The 17201-nt window shown below is 34.3% G+C and overlaps 1 protein-coding gene across 1 annotated transcript; it reads right to left on the bottom strand.

The window, feature by feature from the left end:
- Positions 1–4296: 4296 nt before the first annotated feature.
- Positions 4297–8977, bottom strand: LOC124539207. Its single transcript, XM_047116505.1, has 3 exons — positions 8737–8977; positions 5505–8486; positions 4297–4376 (listed from the first exon to the last, which is right to left on the bottom strand). Exons 1-3 carry the CDS (start codon positions 8975–8977, stop codon positions 4297–4299), a joined length of 3303 nt encoding a protein of 1100 aa, XP_046972461.1.
- Between the last annotated feature and the right edge of the window lie 8224 nt (positions 8978–17201).

Below are 17201 nucleotides of genomic sequence, written 5' to 3'. Positions count from 1 at the left end.
GACTTTTAAATATATCATATTATCTGAACATGTCATGTCAACACAAAAGTCTTAAATAATGTTTAATGTATATTAACAATGGGAACTTTAAGTTATTAAGTCACGATAATTATACCAATTAAATGGATTAACAGTTGGCATGTTATGGCATTTATCATTTGCATATAATACAAGCTACAAATGCAAGAATGTGACATGTGCTGGCAAAATACTATCACTCACACATGTTTGCCAGTAAGATGCAATAATCGCCTTGTAGACAACAAAGGTGCTGACATTCTTCAGCGAAGTATATTTCACAGGACATTTGATCCCTCAAGAAATTGTTGCCTTTGAGCTAGCTTGTATGAACAGACTAGAAGTACTAACTCATTGTGTATTCCACCAGCAAACAGTAATACTTGTCTTGTTGTATTCCATTTTGAAGGGTGACTAAGCCAAACTACAGTCACCAACATAGTTTCCAAGATTGATGACGAATTGGTGATATAAGAAATGATTAATATTTCTTACAGAACTCATATCTATAGGAAGTAGTTACACATACCAACAAATAACGCATTTACCAAACCTATGACATAAAAACATGAGAAATTATGTAGTCCTTTCCTAAACTATGTCAAATTATTAAGAGATAGATAGAAGTAAATAATTGCTTTAGATCTATTTTTATTCAATACTTAAAGATTGTATAACTTATTACAAAAAAACCAAAGTATGAGAATTCAAATTGAAATATACTTTATCGAAGTAGGCTCTTATAAGCACAATATATTGAAAAACGCGAATCGTTATTGTAGTGCTCTACTATCGCTAGCAAATAAAAATCTCGATTCATTTTTACCGAGTGTATATACATATGTATAGTACGACACAACTTAGATGTAGCATCGGCAAAATTCGTAAAACCGATCCCAGCCGAATTAAGTACGCTATCCCAAATTATCAGTATTTATTTCTTACGTGAATATGATCTTTAGAGAAACATAATAATTTGTAAAATCATATGACCTAATATATTCGTCAATTTGATTTACATGCACTTGTTTTCTCGGGTTGAACTGACGCAAGAATCTATAACGACGAATAGCGTCGAATGGCGGGATAGGGAGCTATTTCCATTGGTTGTATAAATCGGCAGTACAGAATCGGTTTTATTGAATTTGCCGATGCTACATCTAAATTGTGTCGTACTATATGTTTATAATTGTAATGAATAACACATAGTAGCAAAATGACTATGAAAATAGTTAAACCAACTGCATTGCATTGGCTGTAGTTTTTGTCTACCTCCAAGCATCAGTGTCTCTAGAGGAACTAAACATTCACAAAGTAGAACTTGCACCGAAAGATAAATTATAAATTTTTCAAACTAGAGTAGTTGATAGGTATTCGAAATCCGGGGCATAATTTATCAAAGTTTGTTCATGAAATATACCATTTTTTTATAGTAGTCGTTTTATAAACCTGATCTCTCGTCGTCAATTGTAATAAAGGAATAATGCTCGATATTTAAAGTAGGTGAAAATGCGAAATGCAGCTGCCTATATATTTACATTATATACTAAGACCCTTGAATCGAGATGGCCCAGTGGTTAGAACGCGTGCATCTTAACCAATGATTGCGGGTTCAAACCCAGGCAAGCAGCGCTGTTTCATGTGCTTAATTTGTCTTTATAATTCATCTCGTGCTCAGCGGTGAAGGAAAACATCGTGAGGAAACCTGCATGTGATAAATTTCATAGAAATTCTGCCTCACATGTGTATTCCACCAAGCCGCATTGAAACAGCGTGGTGGAATATGTTCCAAACCTTCTCCTCAAAGGGAGAGGAGGCCTTTAGCCCAGCAGTGGGAATTTACAGGCTGTTGTTGTTGGGTTAGATTTTATATGACGAACTTCTTTGATGCGGCTCATAGTCGAGTGACCTAGCAGAAATCGTCAAGTAAGACAAAAGCGTTATGTGACTTTTCAGTCCCTTTCTCTTTGACTGTTTCTTTTACATACGACTTTATTTTAACTTACGATACGAGAGTAACCTTAGCCTTCAATACGGTGTTATAACATTTGATTCTATATCATAATTTATATCACATTATTATTGCATATTATTAATATAGCAGGGGCTATTGAATTTACTTTATTATAAACAATAATTATTGTAATTAATTAATCAATAATTTGTAAAACTGTAATTAATATTATTTTATGTGGCATAACACTTAATACTGGCAAGTAACATTTCTTATTTTAAATATGATTGAGCTGTCATTATAAAACAATTGGACGATGGCGAGGCATTCTTACAAAAGATAGAGACATTGAAGCATCATTGTAAAACGATAATATTATTTTGGCCATCTCAAACTACTGAAAGTACCCTTATTTTGATTACTAGTAGTCGCCCGCGGTTTCGTTCGCGTTTGAGGGCGTGATTGTCATGTGTTAGGCGAAAAAGTACCCAATGTAAGCCTAAACATTTCATCAAATTCTTGAAATTGAAAGAGCGACATACAGAGAGTTACATTAACACTTATAATATTAATATAGATTGCACTCATTACATATAATATTTAATACATGCATAGCACATTCAAGAGCACCTAAATTCAAACAAGACAGCACCTCTCTTTTTTTAACAAGCTTTGAATGAACTTACAATGTAAGTATGTAGAGGTCAAATCTTGCAACTCAATTTAAAGGCAGGAATCTTTAACCAATTGTGCTAAAATATAGTGAAATATTATATAGAAACAAACTAATAAGATACGAGTACTTAAATCTCGCGACAAATTTTTATAGCATAGAAATTGTGTCAAATGTGAAATGACATCATAAGTTAACAGTAAGAACTAGCGCGCACTGGTAACTTTTGTCACGGTGACTGTTTCGTCACTCTTGTCGAGTCCGTGAATATGTATGGAGGTGCGCGCACGTTACGACGTGACAATTGGGTGACATTTGTGTCTGCATCTGTACATATTCACGGACTGTACAAGAGTGACTAAACAGTCACTGTGACATAAGTTACCAGTTCGCACTGGTTCTTAAGTTTTTTTTTTCTTTTCTAGCGCATTTAAATAAAAGCTTGTTGTTAAAAAGTTTTTATTTATGATTAATTGGTTTTACCACTTACCATCAGATGGCCCATTATCCGTTCGGCTTTCTATGCTATAAAAAAGTGATCGAAGATTGCCGGTTCAAACCACTTAAGCACCACTGTTCATAATTATGAAAACGCAACCGTGCTACTAAATTAATTAATCAATTAATAAATTCATCTTGGTTCGGCGTTGATGGGAAGAAGTTTTGGTATATTTATCCACCTTCGGGACATGCCTATATGAACTGTAGCAGCAGAATATGCGCTTTGTACATAAAGTTTGTACCGTTATCTTTAAAATGACTTTAACCTACTTTATCTTTATAAGATTTCAAATTAACATGGGTATTTTTATTGCTACATCTATTATTTACGACATTACCTACGAATGTCTTGTTCACGAGAACAAGACGTTCGTAGATAATGTCGACATATCGAGCTCCACCAAATAAAAATAAAAACATGGTAAATATCCCGAAATTAATAACTACTCTATCTTAATCGAAGTAAACTGAAAAATTTTGATTACATAAATGTATCTGATATAGTAACTCAATAAAACCTCATCGTAATGATAGTTTTTTCTTTAAGTAAATTCTTGTAGTTGATCTTGATTATTTGTCAAATCACCAATACCTAGATACATTTAACTAGACTTCCTACCCAACATCGTGCAAATAGAATGTATACAAATGTTTCGCGTTTTCTCTTAAATTAAATTTCTGAAAATCTTTTAGTTACTAAAACTTCGTGGCCTACATTTGCCCACTATTTTTTCCAAGCGTTTTCAACTTTGACAATCCACCAAGATACACATAAATAAAAATCAAAAACTATTTATTTTTGAAATATACATTTTTTTGTTTGGTTGTTGTAAAACAAATGACGTATATTTGAAAATAGTTTTGGTTATACGTTGACAGCCAATCCGATCCAGTCAGAACCAAGAGATTTTACAGTATTTGTAACTTAAAAAAATTAATGACTTTTAAAAGATCACAACTAATGTTTTTAATAATAAGTGAAAGAGACAAATATGTATGTTTTGTCATAAGTAAGAAAGAGTAATTATGTATTCTAAGAACTAAGATCAATCAATTGCAATATTTGCCAATATACACTGTTAAGCCAATATTTACTACAAACAATTCCGATTTCAATAAATAACTGAGGCAAAGATTTGAAACGAGTATATCACTTCAATTCGCCAGACCCGTCAGAAAAGTTCGGATCAACGATTTTCTCTCTGTCTGCGATGATATAACCAAATATATCTAAAAAAAGATACAATGTATACTCATAAAACAGAGTATATTGTATTTTAGAGTGTTATTCTTATACTAGCTGTGTCTTGATTGCATACGCGTTTGAACTTATAAAAAAAAATATTTATGCATCCTAAGATACTCCTTACTACATCAGCTTTCTGCCAGTGAAAGTTCCATCAAAATCGGTCTAGCATCTCCAGAGATTAAATTGAATAAATAGACATACAGACAATCTTATACTAGCTGTATCTCGACTTCATACGCGTTCGAATTTAACAAAAAAGTTATTTATGTTATTAAGTTGCTACTTACTACATCAGCTTTCTGCCAGTGAAAGTCCCATCAAAATCGGTCCAGCCGTTCCTGAGATTACCCGGAATAAATAGAGGATAGACAAAAATTGTACAGAATGTTAATTTCGGTTATTTTAATATTCCAAACAGACACTCCAATTTTACATATATATATAAGAAATAGTATATATATATATATATATATATATATATATATATATATATATATATATATATATATATATATATATATTTAATGTATATAGATAGTCGTGTCGCACTACAAAATAACTAAAACAAACGATAATACGGTTTTATGACATTTGATTCTATATCATAACTAGCTGACCCGGCGAACTTTGTTCCGCCTTAATGGCAATAAATAAGCAGTTTTTATTTTTATTTTATTGGAAAAAATACAAAAAAAAAAAATTAAATAACTACATTAATCATTCATTATTATTTCTGTATTTTAGTACATAGGTTGCTCTTCACTTAAGCACCTTGTGATACACGACATTTTTTGTTTTATTATCAGGCGCAAAAACAAACAACGCAGATGGTCTTCCGACCCGTGAACATGCCACGTATAATTGACCATGGGAAAAACATGAATGTTCTAGATTTAAACCACAAACTTTTAAGGATTGACCTTGTGATTTGTTGATTGTCATGGCAAATGCAAGACGTATCGGAAATTGAAGTCTTTTAAATTCAAACGGCATATCGGTTGGGATCATCGGGATCCTCGGAATGAGAACTTCCTCACCTTTGAATTTTCCTATCATTATCGTAGCGTAAATTACATTGTTCATCAATTTACTAACCACCAAACGCGTACCGTTGCACAGTTTTGGTTGGTTTATGTTTCGAAGCATGATTACTACGGAGCCAACCTTTAGGCGTAAATTGTGCGGTGATAAGCCAGGCACGTCCAAAGAGTTTAAAAATTCAATTGGATAGTTGGTGGCTTCATCTTCATTTGTGACGCAGTCAATAGATTTGAATGAATGTATTGTTCCAATGATCTTATTTTGAATTATGTAGTTCAGGTCATCTACATCTTTATTCTTAGCCGCTAAAATTGCTCGCTCACTCAACCATTCATTATTTTTGTAGTTAGAATTAATATTTGGAAATACATTGTTGATAAGTTCGTCTTTTGATGAGACAAAATTACAGAAATTATTTGGAAATGATATTAATCCGCTCGATTCATCGACAGGTACTTGACCATTACCGATAGTCAGCAATTGCTCCGAGAAATCTTCAGCAGATGTATCATTAAGCAATGTAACTCTCATGTTTGTTGTCAGCTGCAGTTTCTTCACATAGCGCCATAGATTTGACGATTTGAGGCAAGCGTTTATTTCGTCGGCAGCCGTAGATCTTGGAATTACTGGCAGTATTTGGCGGAAATCGCCAGACAGTAAAATCATTGCTCCTCCAAAACATCTCGAGTCATTGCGTAAATCTTTTAATGTTCGGTTAAGTGCTTCTAATGCACGTTTATGCGCCATTGTGCATTCGTCCCAGATGATGATTTTCGATGTCGCTAAAACTTTGGCCATTGCTGAGTGTTTTGCAATATTACACGTTGGTTCTTCAATAGTTTGAAGATTTAACGGTAATTTGAATGCTGAATGAGCCGTACGGCATCCTTCTAACAATGTAGCTGCTATTCCAGAAGAAGCAACTGCAACCGCTATGTTGGATCTCGCCCGAACAGTTGCTAAAACTAATGACATAAGAAATGTCTTGCCAGTTCCACCAGGGGCATCTAGGAAATATAAACCACCATTTTCATCAGCGATTGCCTTCATTAAAGTATCATAAACTTCCTTTTGTTTGTAATTCAACAGGGGTACATTCCTTTGAACTACTAAATCTAATTCCTGGTGATCATATTCACGTTCCCGTTCCAATTCTCGATTAAATGCGTCATTCATTTCACGATTTGGCGCTGGCATTCCTAACCTGATTAATAAATTACCGCACATGAGGTAACACATATCTTCGATCAAGAGTAAAGCACGATTATGTATCTCCTCATTCATCTCAATATCGTGATTTCTGGAACTGACACGACTTTGATGTAAAATATCTTCTGACATACTATCCTTGTATTTGTGCCACAGGTTACATGGGTTTGATGGAAAACATGTCGAAATTATGATAGCGAATAATGTGCGTATCTGACTTGGAGATGCAGAGATAATGGCTTCAGTGATTGTCGTATCCCAATGGGTATCGTTTTCTAATAATTTCAATTCTTCACATGCAGCACGATATGTTGGGAATATTACACCATTAACAGTTCGTAGTGTCTCAAATGAAGTTGGCCCACGCACATTCACCAGCAACAACCGCAAATAGAAATATTCATCATTCTTTGGATGAACTGTATACATACGACCAAGAGCATCAGTAGAACGCACATCTGGATACCCAGGAACCGCATCACCTTGCTTCCGTCTTTGAAAATTCTTGGATGAAGCATTCCAAGTATAATAACGTGGCATCTCCGAGTAAAGCAAAGTTCGTGCAAACTGATCGCTTTGGCAGATTGCAAAAAAACTGGTCAATGTAGTTGCTGGAGGTGTTTCAGCACGTTGCGTAGCATTCGAAGCCGTGAAATATACTCGTTGACCATTCTCCAGATGCACCGCCAAATGTATAACAGTAGGATGACGTTCGTGAATGGGAAATGCGAATATACGCCAAATCGCTTCATTACAGTTCACATAACGACCAACTTGATAGCGTGAAATTTCATCGTTGGTATTCGAGGATTGCAATCCAAAAACCGCCATATCACTGCCTTTCGTGACATATTTGCAAATATATTTTATGGACTTAACTGAATTGCAGTATTCAACGTTGCAATGTGTCTTGAATGTTTTAGAAATAAGTGAAGAATATGGAACAATCCAACTGTTGTCGACAACGAAATCCATTCTTTTCACTTTCGTTGTGACAGTTCGACCGTTGTCATCTGGTGATCGACGCCGATACAGCGGATACCCATCGTTGCCAGTGACAGTCTCCCCCGTTAATTTCCGTGGATATCGTTTAGAGCACTTTCCATCGACCATGCAAGGTGATTGGGGGTTGATGGAACCACACGGTCCATGAATCATATTAGTAGTAACAACATCATGTAGGTCTGGATCGACTTCATGATCAGGAATCTCGGCACATATGATATCATCTATTTGGTCAGGCTGAATTCTTTCCACTAACCAAATAAGAATGTGTGCGTGCGGCAGGCCTCGCTTTTGCCATTCGATTGAATACATCCAGCATCGAGTATCTCCAAAGACGCGTTGTTTAACAATAAAGTTCATCAGGGACCGAATTTTTTGCCTGAATATACGTGCTGTGATGTCGTGTCTATCATTTGATGTTTGTCCGGGAAGCAGCAATTGAGTAATTTCTATCCATTTTGGATTACAGGTAAAAGTAATAAAGAGATCTGGCCGGCCGTAATGACGAACATATGTCATTGCATCTTGTGCATATTCATGCATATGACGTGGGCTACCAATGTACGTCGCCGGCAGAATAGTTAATCGACCAATATTAGCTGCATTTCCTTCAGTACTAACTGCATCACGTAAATGGATGTACTCCTCAGAACGCAGTTTGGCTTGGTTCAACCTAATAAATGTTAAACGTTCCGTTTCTATTTTTACATACATGTCAACGCAATACTGCTGAAACAATCGACGAAACCGCAGCAAATAGTTGTCAGCATTTTGACGAATCATCAAACGATATGCATAATAATTCATTGAGCTAACTTTCTTTGTAGTTTCTTCACCTGAAATTAAAAATTTGATAATTAACCATTTCAAAGGCAAATAATACAGACATTAACCATTATTAAGATACTGATACTTTACCATTCAATGGATTTATCATTTTAATATTAAAATAATATCCATCTTCTCCTTGCCAAAACATCAGTGGGTATTGCAATGCGTCATATGATCGATGAGTTTCCGATATTTGTTGCAGTTGCCCAGTATCGCGACGTGTAAGCACAATATCGCGTTTTTCCAATTGTTCACCAACAATCAGGATGGCAACTTCGTCTACTGTTGGAGCATTAAATGTGCGTTCGTGTGTTCCAGATGGTCGTTTATCTGCTTTGATGACAACTTTATAGTCATCATTTGGCATGCGCTCTAAAGCACTCTTAAACAACCTGACCAACGCATGATGTTCATGAAGCAGACACTGCAAGTCTTGAAGAATTGCTCGCTTCATTCCTGCATTGATCCCTAGGCGTCGATCAAGTTGTTCTTCCATGTTGCCCATGAAATATATTTGTAAAAATTTATTCTGTGTATCTTCGAAAGGTAGTAATGATCCAATTCGATGGTGAATCTGTCCTTGTATCTACAAAATAAAAACCAGACTGTATTAACTGGGTTATAAACACTTTTTCTGTGGGAGAGTAGTATAATACATACCAATAGATAAAGTAAGTTATTCTTTAACTACATTCTATGTAAGTACAAAAATAAATACCTTAAATGTCGGATTAAAACCTCCTTCTTCGATAATGTCTGCCCCAAATGACGTCATTTGGAAACAACTATTGTATTTTCGAGTATTTGCAAGAAAGTGGCGTGATTCTTGTGTTTCGCCGCAAAGCAATGAATACAATGGCTCATGTGGCGGAGTCAACACTGGCAATTTCACTTTACCATTAACGCAGCATAATCCAGGCGTTTCTCCGGAAAACTTTAATGCACCACAATACTCGCAAACAACGTCCATTTGCCCAATGCAAACGCTAGGATGCAAGCTGTAATCATTGCTGCAATCGTATCGAAACGCAGCTCGATTCAAATCAGCTAAATATCTTGTTCTGCGTCGCAAATTATCTATTTGTTGACTTCTGTTGTTCGCTCGACGATTCTGCATTGCCAACCGAGCTGTTTCACGGGCTACTTCACTTTGCTCTCGTGATTGAGAAGCACGAAGTCGAGCCATACTATTGCGGCGCTGTTCACGTGCAATTTCTTGTTCTTCTTCAGTCCTTTCATTTGCAGTATTTTGTATTCTTCTTGCATTACGGCTTTGTCGGGAAAGATTCGATCGTCTTGGTCGCGGCATTATTAATTAAACTTCACTTCACTTCAATCCACTTGTTAATTATTTATTTAATAGAAATAGTTTTAATATTGATTTCTTACAAATATCAAATTGTCATCCATACGTCATTACATAGCTGTCATTTTACGTCAATTACATAGCTGTCATTTGCGTTTTGTTATTCCAAGTCTGATTCTTTTTTGTTATCCACGTTTTATAGTGACTGACGTTTCATGTCAAGTCACACAGGAACGCTGTCGAACGAGATAAAAAGTATCCTATGTCCGTCTCCTGGCTCTAAGCTACCTCCCTACCAATTTTCAGCCAAATCTGTTTTGCCGTTCTTGAGTTATAAGTGGTGTAACTAACACGACTTTCTTTTATATATATAGATTTATATCACATTATTATTGCATATTATTAATATAGCAGGAGCTATTGAATTTACTTTATTATATACAATTATTATTGTAATTAATTGATCAATAATCTGTAAAACTATAATTAATATTATTTTATATGGCATAGCATTTAATACTGGCATGTAACACTATTTCTTATTTTAAATATTATTGAGCTGTGATTACAATTTATTAAATAATTGGACTATAGCGTGGGGCATTCTAACGAAAGATAGAGACATCCATTACCATCATTGTAAAACGATAACATTAATTTGGCCATCCCGAACTACTGAAATTACAGTAGTCTACTTCATTAGTATGAGTTACATACTACTATTATACATATACTACTAATAATAATTTGTCGCCAATAGTTGTCCACAACTTTTTTCGACGCGTTATAAAACTGGCAATAACCAAAATATTTATGACATTGAATCTTGAAACTCGAAAGTCGAAATGTTTTCTTACTCTCAAAACATTATTTCTTAAAACAATTTTATATTTTTTTTTAATATTCGTTCCATTTCGTTTAATGAAACAATCCTTATTGTATTTTTTTTTCAATTATTTTATATCCGTAGTCTTCTATGTTCGTGACATTTTTCGTGTCCTATTTTCTTTGCGTTGTATCGCTCCGTAATTGCGAATCCAAGAATTATATTCGATTACAGATACAAACAACAAATTAAACGACTAAAACTTAGGTAAGTAACGTAGGTATTCCATAATGTAATCATCCTAAATTATTTATCTACGTTTCACATCTTTAATTTATTTATTAGAGAAGTATTTGGGAACATCACTACATATTATAAAACAAAGTCCCAAGCCGCGTCTATCTGTCTGTATGTTCGCGATAAACTCTAAAACTACTGAATGGATTTTCATGCTGTTTTCATTATTAGACAGAGAGATTCATAGGAAAGGGTTACGTATATAATTTATTAAGGATTTTGTATAAATAAGTTGAAATAAAACGACAACTGTTAAACATGCCGAAAATAACCAACAAAAAATATATAAATAAATGGAAAAAAATATAAAAATAAAACTTATGTCCACTCGTGCGAAGCCGGGACGGGCAGCTAGTTAAAGTATACAATACACTGTAAAAAAAATAGAGTTCCAAATGGTCCAAATATTTGCCAATGATCATCTTTTCTCTCGAAGTAAACATTAGAATTAAATCTACCATGCTACTCCAATGATCATTGTTGTATTAATTTGATTGATATTTACCTGACACATGCTCCATTGATCACGATATTATCTTTCACCGCTAACCACAAGATTAATTACATACATTAATTAAGTACCCAAACTCGGAGTGTATGTTTATATTTATATGTTTTAAGTACTGCAATAAAACCCGTTGAACCGTAAGTACAACACAACAACAACAGCCTGTAAATTCCCACTGCTGGGCTAAAGGCCTCCTCTCCCTTTTAGGAGAAGGTTTGGAACATAACATGCACTCGTTCTAACCACTGGGCCACCTCAACTATAAAACTATGATGCAAGAAGAACTTGAGATGTTTATCTTTGTGTCGCATTTCGTTAAAGTTTTGAATTCGTGCACGACGGTTTTCTTTATAAATGTAAAATATAAAATATTTTTCCAAATGCTATTACTGTCTGTTTCCTGTACTGTAATTCCCCTGTGATAACCGGCATTAATGTCACACGGTACTGCAGGAATAATGCATTTTTATACGCTCTTTCATGATGTCATATTAATCTACATAATGAACTACAGGTTACGAGGATATTACAGTAAATATTTAATATATCTACTTCAGCTCTCCCGTTTTGAATATTTCAATTTACAATATGTCAAATTGAACACCTAAATAGGTATGATCAACACTGCCCAAAACTGTAAGAAAAAATAATTATACTTCACAAGGCCAATGCGCCACCAACCTTGTGAACTAAGATGTTATGTCCTTTGTGTCTATATTTACTCTAGTTTTAAACCAAAATACAACAATACACAAAGAAAGCTTAAGGGTAGAATATATATTGACTGTTGGTACCTACCTAGATGGTATACACAAATCCCTCCCCCAATTAAACTCTGATGCAATTATGGATATTATTTTTACGAACCTTTCTGAATACTTTCTGAACCTCTTCTGGTTCTGTGAAAAATTAATCATAACAATAATAGTTCGTTATTATTATTAATTAGTTAGTATAAATCGATATAATATGTAAATCAAAGTTATACCAGTTCACCGAAAGTGATCAAAATTAGACTTCACGATTAATGACCCGTAACGACAGTCCGCTTATAGCCTCCCATTTCCCTCTTGAATTTGAAATGTCCCAAAACCCTTTCTCACGAGATTACGTCTACTTGACCCTCACTAAGAAAGTAGAGAGTATTATGCTTAGTTACAATGCGTACATCTTAACCGATAATTGCGATTTTAAGACCAATCACCACTGAATTTTCATGTGCCTAATTTCTGCTCGACTGTGAAGAAAAACATCGTGGGGCAATCTGCATATGTCTAATTTCAATGAAATTCGGCCACATCGTGTATGCTACATATTATATTCGATAGTATTCTGCCCAAAAATAGGGGAGGCTTTGGCTATCAGCGGTATATTGACATGCTGTCACCTTACTTTATTCATAAATTCAAATCATTTGTTAAAAACATTAATAAAGCATATTACTCAATACAAGATAATGTACATTACGAAACGATGGTAACTTCAACTAATGTAGTTCGTAAAATGATAATTTAAAAGTGTAGGAATAAATTTGCATAGTTAGCATTTTTTTACTATTATTACCAAATTTATTTATTTCATTAAATAAATTATTGTCAAATATAAAAAAAGGTACTGAATTTTTTTCCTTTGCCTATTTGTATACAGATTAAACAAATATTGTAAGTAAAGCCCAAAAAAAGAACCTCTTTGGTAAAAACTACTTATATTTGTAACTACTTTTTTTTTGCTTGGCTTTGCGTAATTCGTGTTCATTTACTTTACCAGTTTGACCCTACTGATCAATCTTCTAAACGTCAAGATGATCCCTCGAGACATTAGCAAATTAATGTACCAATTATTTGACTTCACCAAAAGTTTTTAACAATGAATTAAATGATATTTTAGTATACTTTTGTTCAAGAAACAAATAATGGTTTACCTAATTTATTTTAATAGTAGAAAATGTCATGACTCGTATTTATCATATTAATATTTTATATAGATACGTTTATGATATATTTATTGATTACTAGCTGATACCAAAAAATACTAATAACATCTTCAAATAGTGTAGGAACGCAAACGACACATACGAGCAGCTCCCTACCATTTTATAACACACTAGTTCACCGTCTGAGATTTCCGCGGGTGAAACTTAATAATTAAGAAAATTTTATATAATATTATAGAAGTATATAAATTTATTAAACGGTTATTTCACTCTACAATACGTGAATGTCTTGCAAATACTTTATTTAGTGTAATGTAAGTTAAGTCAGAATATGTGAAGACAACTTACATTAGTCACGTTTATTTGATATCAAAAGGCCGTAAGTGCAATACCATGTCATAATGTTTCCAAGTCGAGATAGGAAAGAATACCCAATGAACTTATACTGGTTCAAAAGTAACATTTAACGTAAAACTTGGCGTCTGTCCAATGTCGACGAAGCCCTACAAATGCAGCTCAATATTAAAGACATTTTCACTGTGAATATTATAAGACTACATGATATATATTAATATTATTAATGTGAAAGTAACTTTGACTGTTTGTCGCTCTGTTACGACCAATTACAACAAATTTGGTATGAAGCAAGCTTGAACTCCAAAAAAGGACATAGGCTACTTATTCTGCCTGACACATGACCAACATCCTAAAACACGAGCGAGGCCGTGAGCCAATACAAGTCAATGATATATGCAAGCCCGTTTAAGTAGGTACCACCAACTCATCACATGTTCTACTGTCGAACAACAATTCTTAGTACTGTTGTGTTACAGTTTAAATAGTATTTGAGCCAGAGAAAGCACAAGGAACAACAACTTAGATACTAGGTTAACGGCACATTGGGGATAAAAAAATTAATAACTTAAATTCTTACTTCGCTGATGTTTATTGACAGTGGTTACTTACCATCAGATTGCTGTTTTATCTGGTCGTTATAGAATTGTTCCGTCCTTGAGAGCCGAGATGGCCCAGTAGTTAGAACGCGTGCATCTTAACCGACGATTTCGGGCTCAAACCCAGGCGTGCACCACTATAAATATGTTATATATGCTTAATTTGTGTTGATAATTCATTTCGTGCTCGGCGGTGAAGAGAAACCTGCATGTGTCTAATTTCATCGAAATTCTGCCACATGTGCATTCCACCAACCCGCATTGGAACAGCGTGGTGGAATATGTTCCAAACCTTCTCCTCAAAGGGAGAGGAGGCCTTTAGCCCAGTAGTGGGAAATTTCCAGGCTGTTACTTTACAGTTGAACCGCTTGGACATATTGGATGATTCAAAACATTTCTAAAACAAACAACCCCGTTTTCACTCGTTCATTTTTCGCTCAGAGCCTGAATTGCCGTTCATCAGGGATCACTGCATTGAGAGTATTGTTGCCAATGATCCACTTGGCCACGATTTTTATGTATTAAGTTGTCTGAAAGTATTTTATTTTATTCTTATATAAGTAAACCTTAATGAGTATTATGTTTTTTTACTGGTGACTCTTTTCATACACGTAATATTTTATTCTTATATAAACAAATATTAGTGACCCTTCTCGTGAATATAACAATTAGCTATTTATTATTTTAGGGTAAAATTTTATTATTCTTATACAAATATGTACGTGTAATATCCGTAAGTCACTTTACAGTGGTTCAAGAGTCAAATACGAAGTGAATTCTTACAGAATCGTTCTACAGGTCAATGTTATCGGCATTTGTGACTACGAATTTTCCACGAACCCAGTAAGTAGCTCCAAAATTATTGTTATATTGGTAAATAACAGATGCCTGAGTAAAAAAAACAAAACTCAAACAAAATATAAAATCGAACTGTCATACTCTTGGTATCATGTTCTGTTGTTGAAATAAATTCACTTATGTAATGAACTTGCTTTTTATTTCACCTACATTATTATATAGCAACCGAACGTATCGATCTTGATTAGCTTCTAATTGACATATCACGTTCGCTGACAATACATCGTAACGTATAACATTAAAATAGTGTGATAGAACAGTATATCGAAGAACCAGTCTAACGGGTATATAGTAGACAACATGCCCTGACTGGCTGATCCATCATCGCCGAACGTAAACTATGATAGGATGAATAGGATCGTTTTATTGAGTATTAGTGAGTAAGAAAGGGATTATGGAAACTCTACCCCTTAGGGAGTGAAATATGGGGGTCTTATGGAAATCCGTCGTTTTTCATGTTAGAAACAGGAAATTTTATGTTTACGTCTTAGGATATTGATTAAAAATGTTTACAGACATAATTAAGCGTTTCTGAATATTCTATGCCCAAGAGTCACATCAATGTGGTATGACGATTCAAAAATGCTTGTAAAAGCCGTGAATAAGGTATATTTTGCTTTTTTTTATTATTTTTAAATTAACGTTATAAAAAGTTAAGTAACAGCCTGTAAATTCCCACTGCTGGGTTAATGCGTCCTCTTCCATTAAGGAGAGGGTTTGGAACATATTCCACCTCGCTGTTCCAATGCGAAAAGCTATAACATCTACAAACTTGAAATTTGCCAGGTAGGTCCTTATAGGGTGTAGACATTCACTAAGAAAGGGTTTTACGAAACTCCACCCTGAAGGGGTAAAACGGAACTTGAAAGTTTGTATATTAGTTTTGTAAATTATACATTAAGGATTATTTTTCTTAATCATTATAAAAACTGGTATCTACTGACATATTGTGAGTATAATGTCTTACGGTTTTAATATTCGACTATTTTTTGGGTATATTCATATTGTTATCTCAGTGGCTCTCGCAGACCGACCGTTCGCTGTCTTTTGTTTCTCGAACAATTATCGCGGCCAGTTTTTTGTGAACTACCACGTATAAACGTCGCTGAAATCGTAGGTAAATTTTAATGAAATATTTTGTTAATCTGTCTGCCTTAAAATACTATAGTATATTGTAGTGCATTTATCTGTTCATCTATTAAATAAATATACTTAGATTTATTTGTTTATTTAATAAATAGCTTAACCTCAAGATATAATATAGTCTTTACAGTAATTATTTTTTTATTACAGATGAAACAAAAATTTCAAGAGACGTCGAACATCTTAGTTTTTAGGGATTGTTTAAAGCTCCATTGTTTATGGGGGTAGTGATTACTTAGCATTAGGTAATGCCAACCTATGAGCTAAAACAAAAAAAAATGTAAGCAAAAATATTACTAATATCCTCTAAATAATTAATAAAATCATCAGTAATTATATTACATAAAATATATTTGTTACCTTACAATTTTAGTTCCCATAGGCCTAAAGGATTGTAAATATTTTTTACACTAGCTAGGGACTGTGATGACCACTTACCATTAGGTGACCATTTGCTGCTTAACAAGTTGAATTATTTATTGTACTGAAATAACTATAATAACAGTATAGACTAATATAAATGCAAAAGTAACTCTTTCTGCCTTTACGGCTACTAATCGAATTTAATAAACTTTGGCATTAAGCAAGCCTCTACACAAGGAAAGGATATAGACTTTTCAATGCATAGCTCTTTTTTATGGTATAGGTTGACGGACGAACATATGTGCCACCCGATGGTAAATGGTCACCATCACCCATAGACAATGACGCTGTAAGAAATATTAACTATTCCTTACAACGTCAATGTGACACCAACCCTGGGAACTAAGATGTTATGTCCCTTGTGCCTGTAGTTACACTGGCTCACTCACCATACTGAGTACTGTTATTTGGCGGTAGAATAACTGATGAGTGGGTGGTACCTACCCAGACGGGCTTGCACAAGGCCCTGCCAC

This window comes from Vanessa cardui, chromosome 22 (genome assembly GCF_905220365.1).
Source record: "Vanessa cardui chromosome 22, ilVanCard2.1, whole genome shotgun sequence".
Lineage (NCBI taxonomy): Eukaryota > Metazoa > Arthropoda > Insecta > Lepidoptera > Nymphalidae > Vanessa > Vanessa cardui.
This window is presented reverse-complemented; position numbering and strand designations above follow the sequence as displayed.

Excerpts from the sequence above, each read along its gene's own strand:
- LOC124539207 (XM_047116505.1), bottom strand. The coding sequence starts at position 8,977 with ATGGAAGAACAACTTGATCGACGCCTAGGGATCAATGCAGGAATGAAG. Across the intron at positions 8,487-8,736 it reads AGTTGCCATCCTGATTGTTG|GTGAAGAAACTACAAAGAAA; the intron begins GTGAACAATTGG and ends TTTTAATTTCAG. Across the intron at positions 4,377-5,504 it reads CCAACCAAAACTGTGCAACG|ATATATTTGGTTATATCATC; the intron begins GTACGCGTTTGG and ends ATCTTTTTTTAG.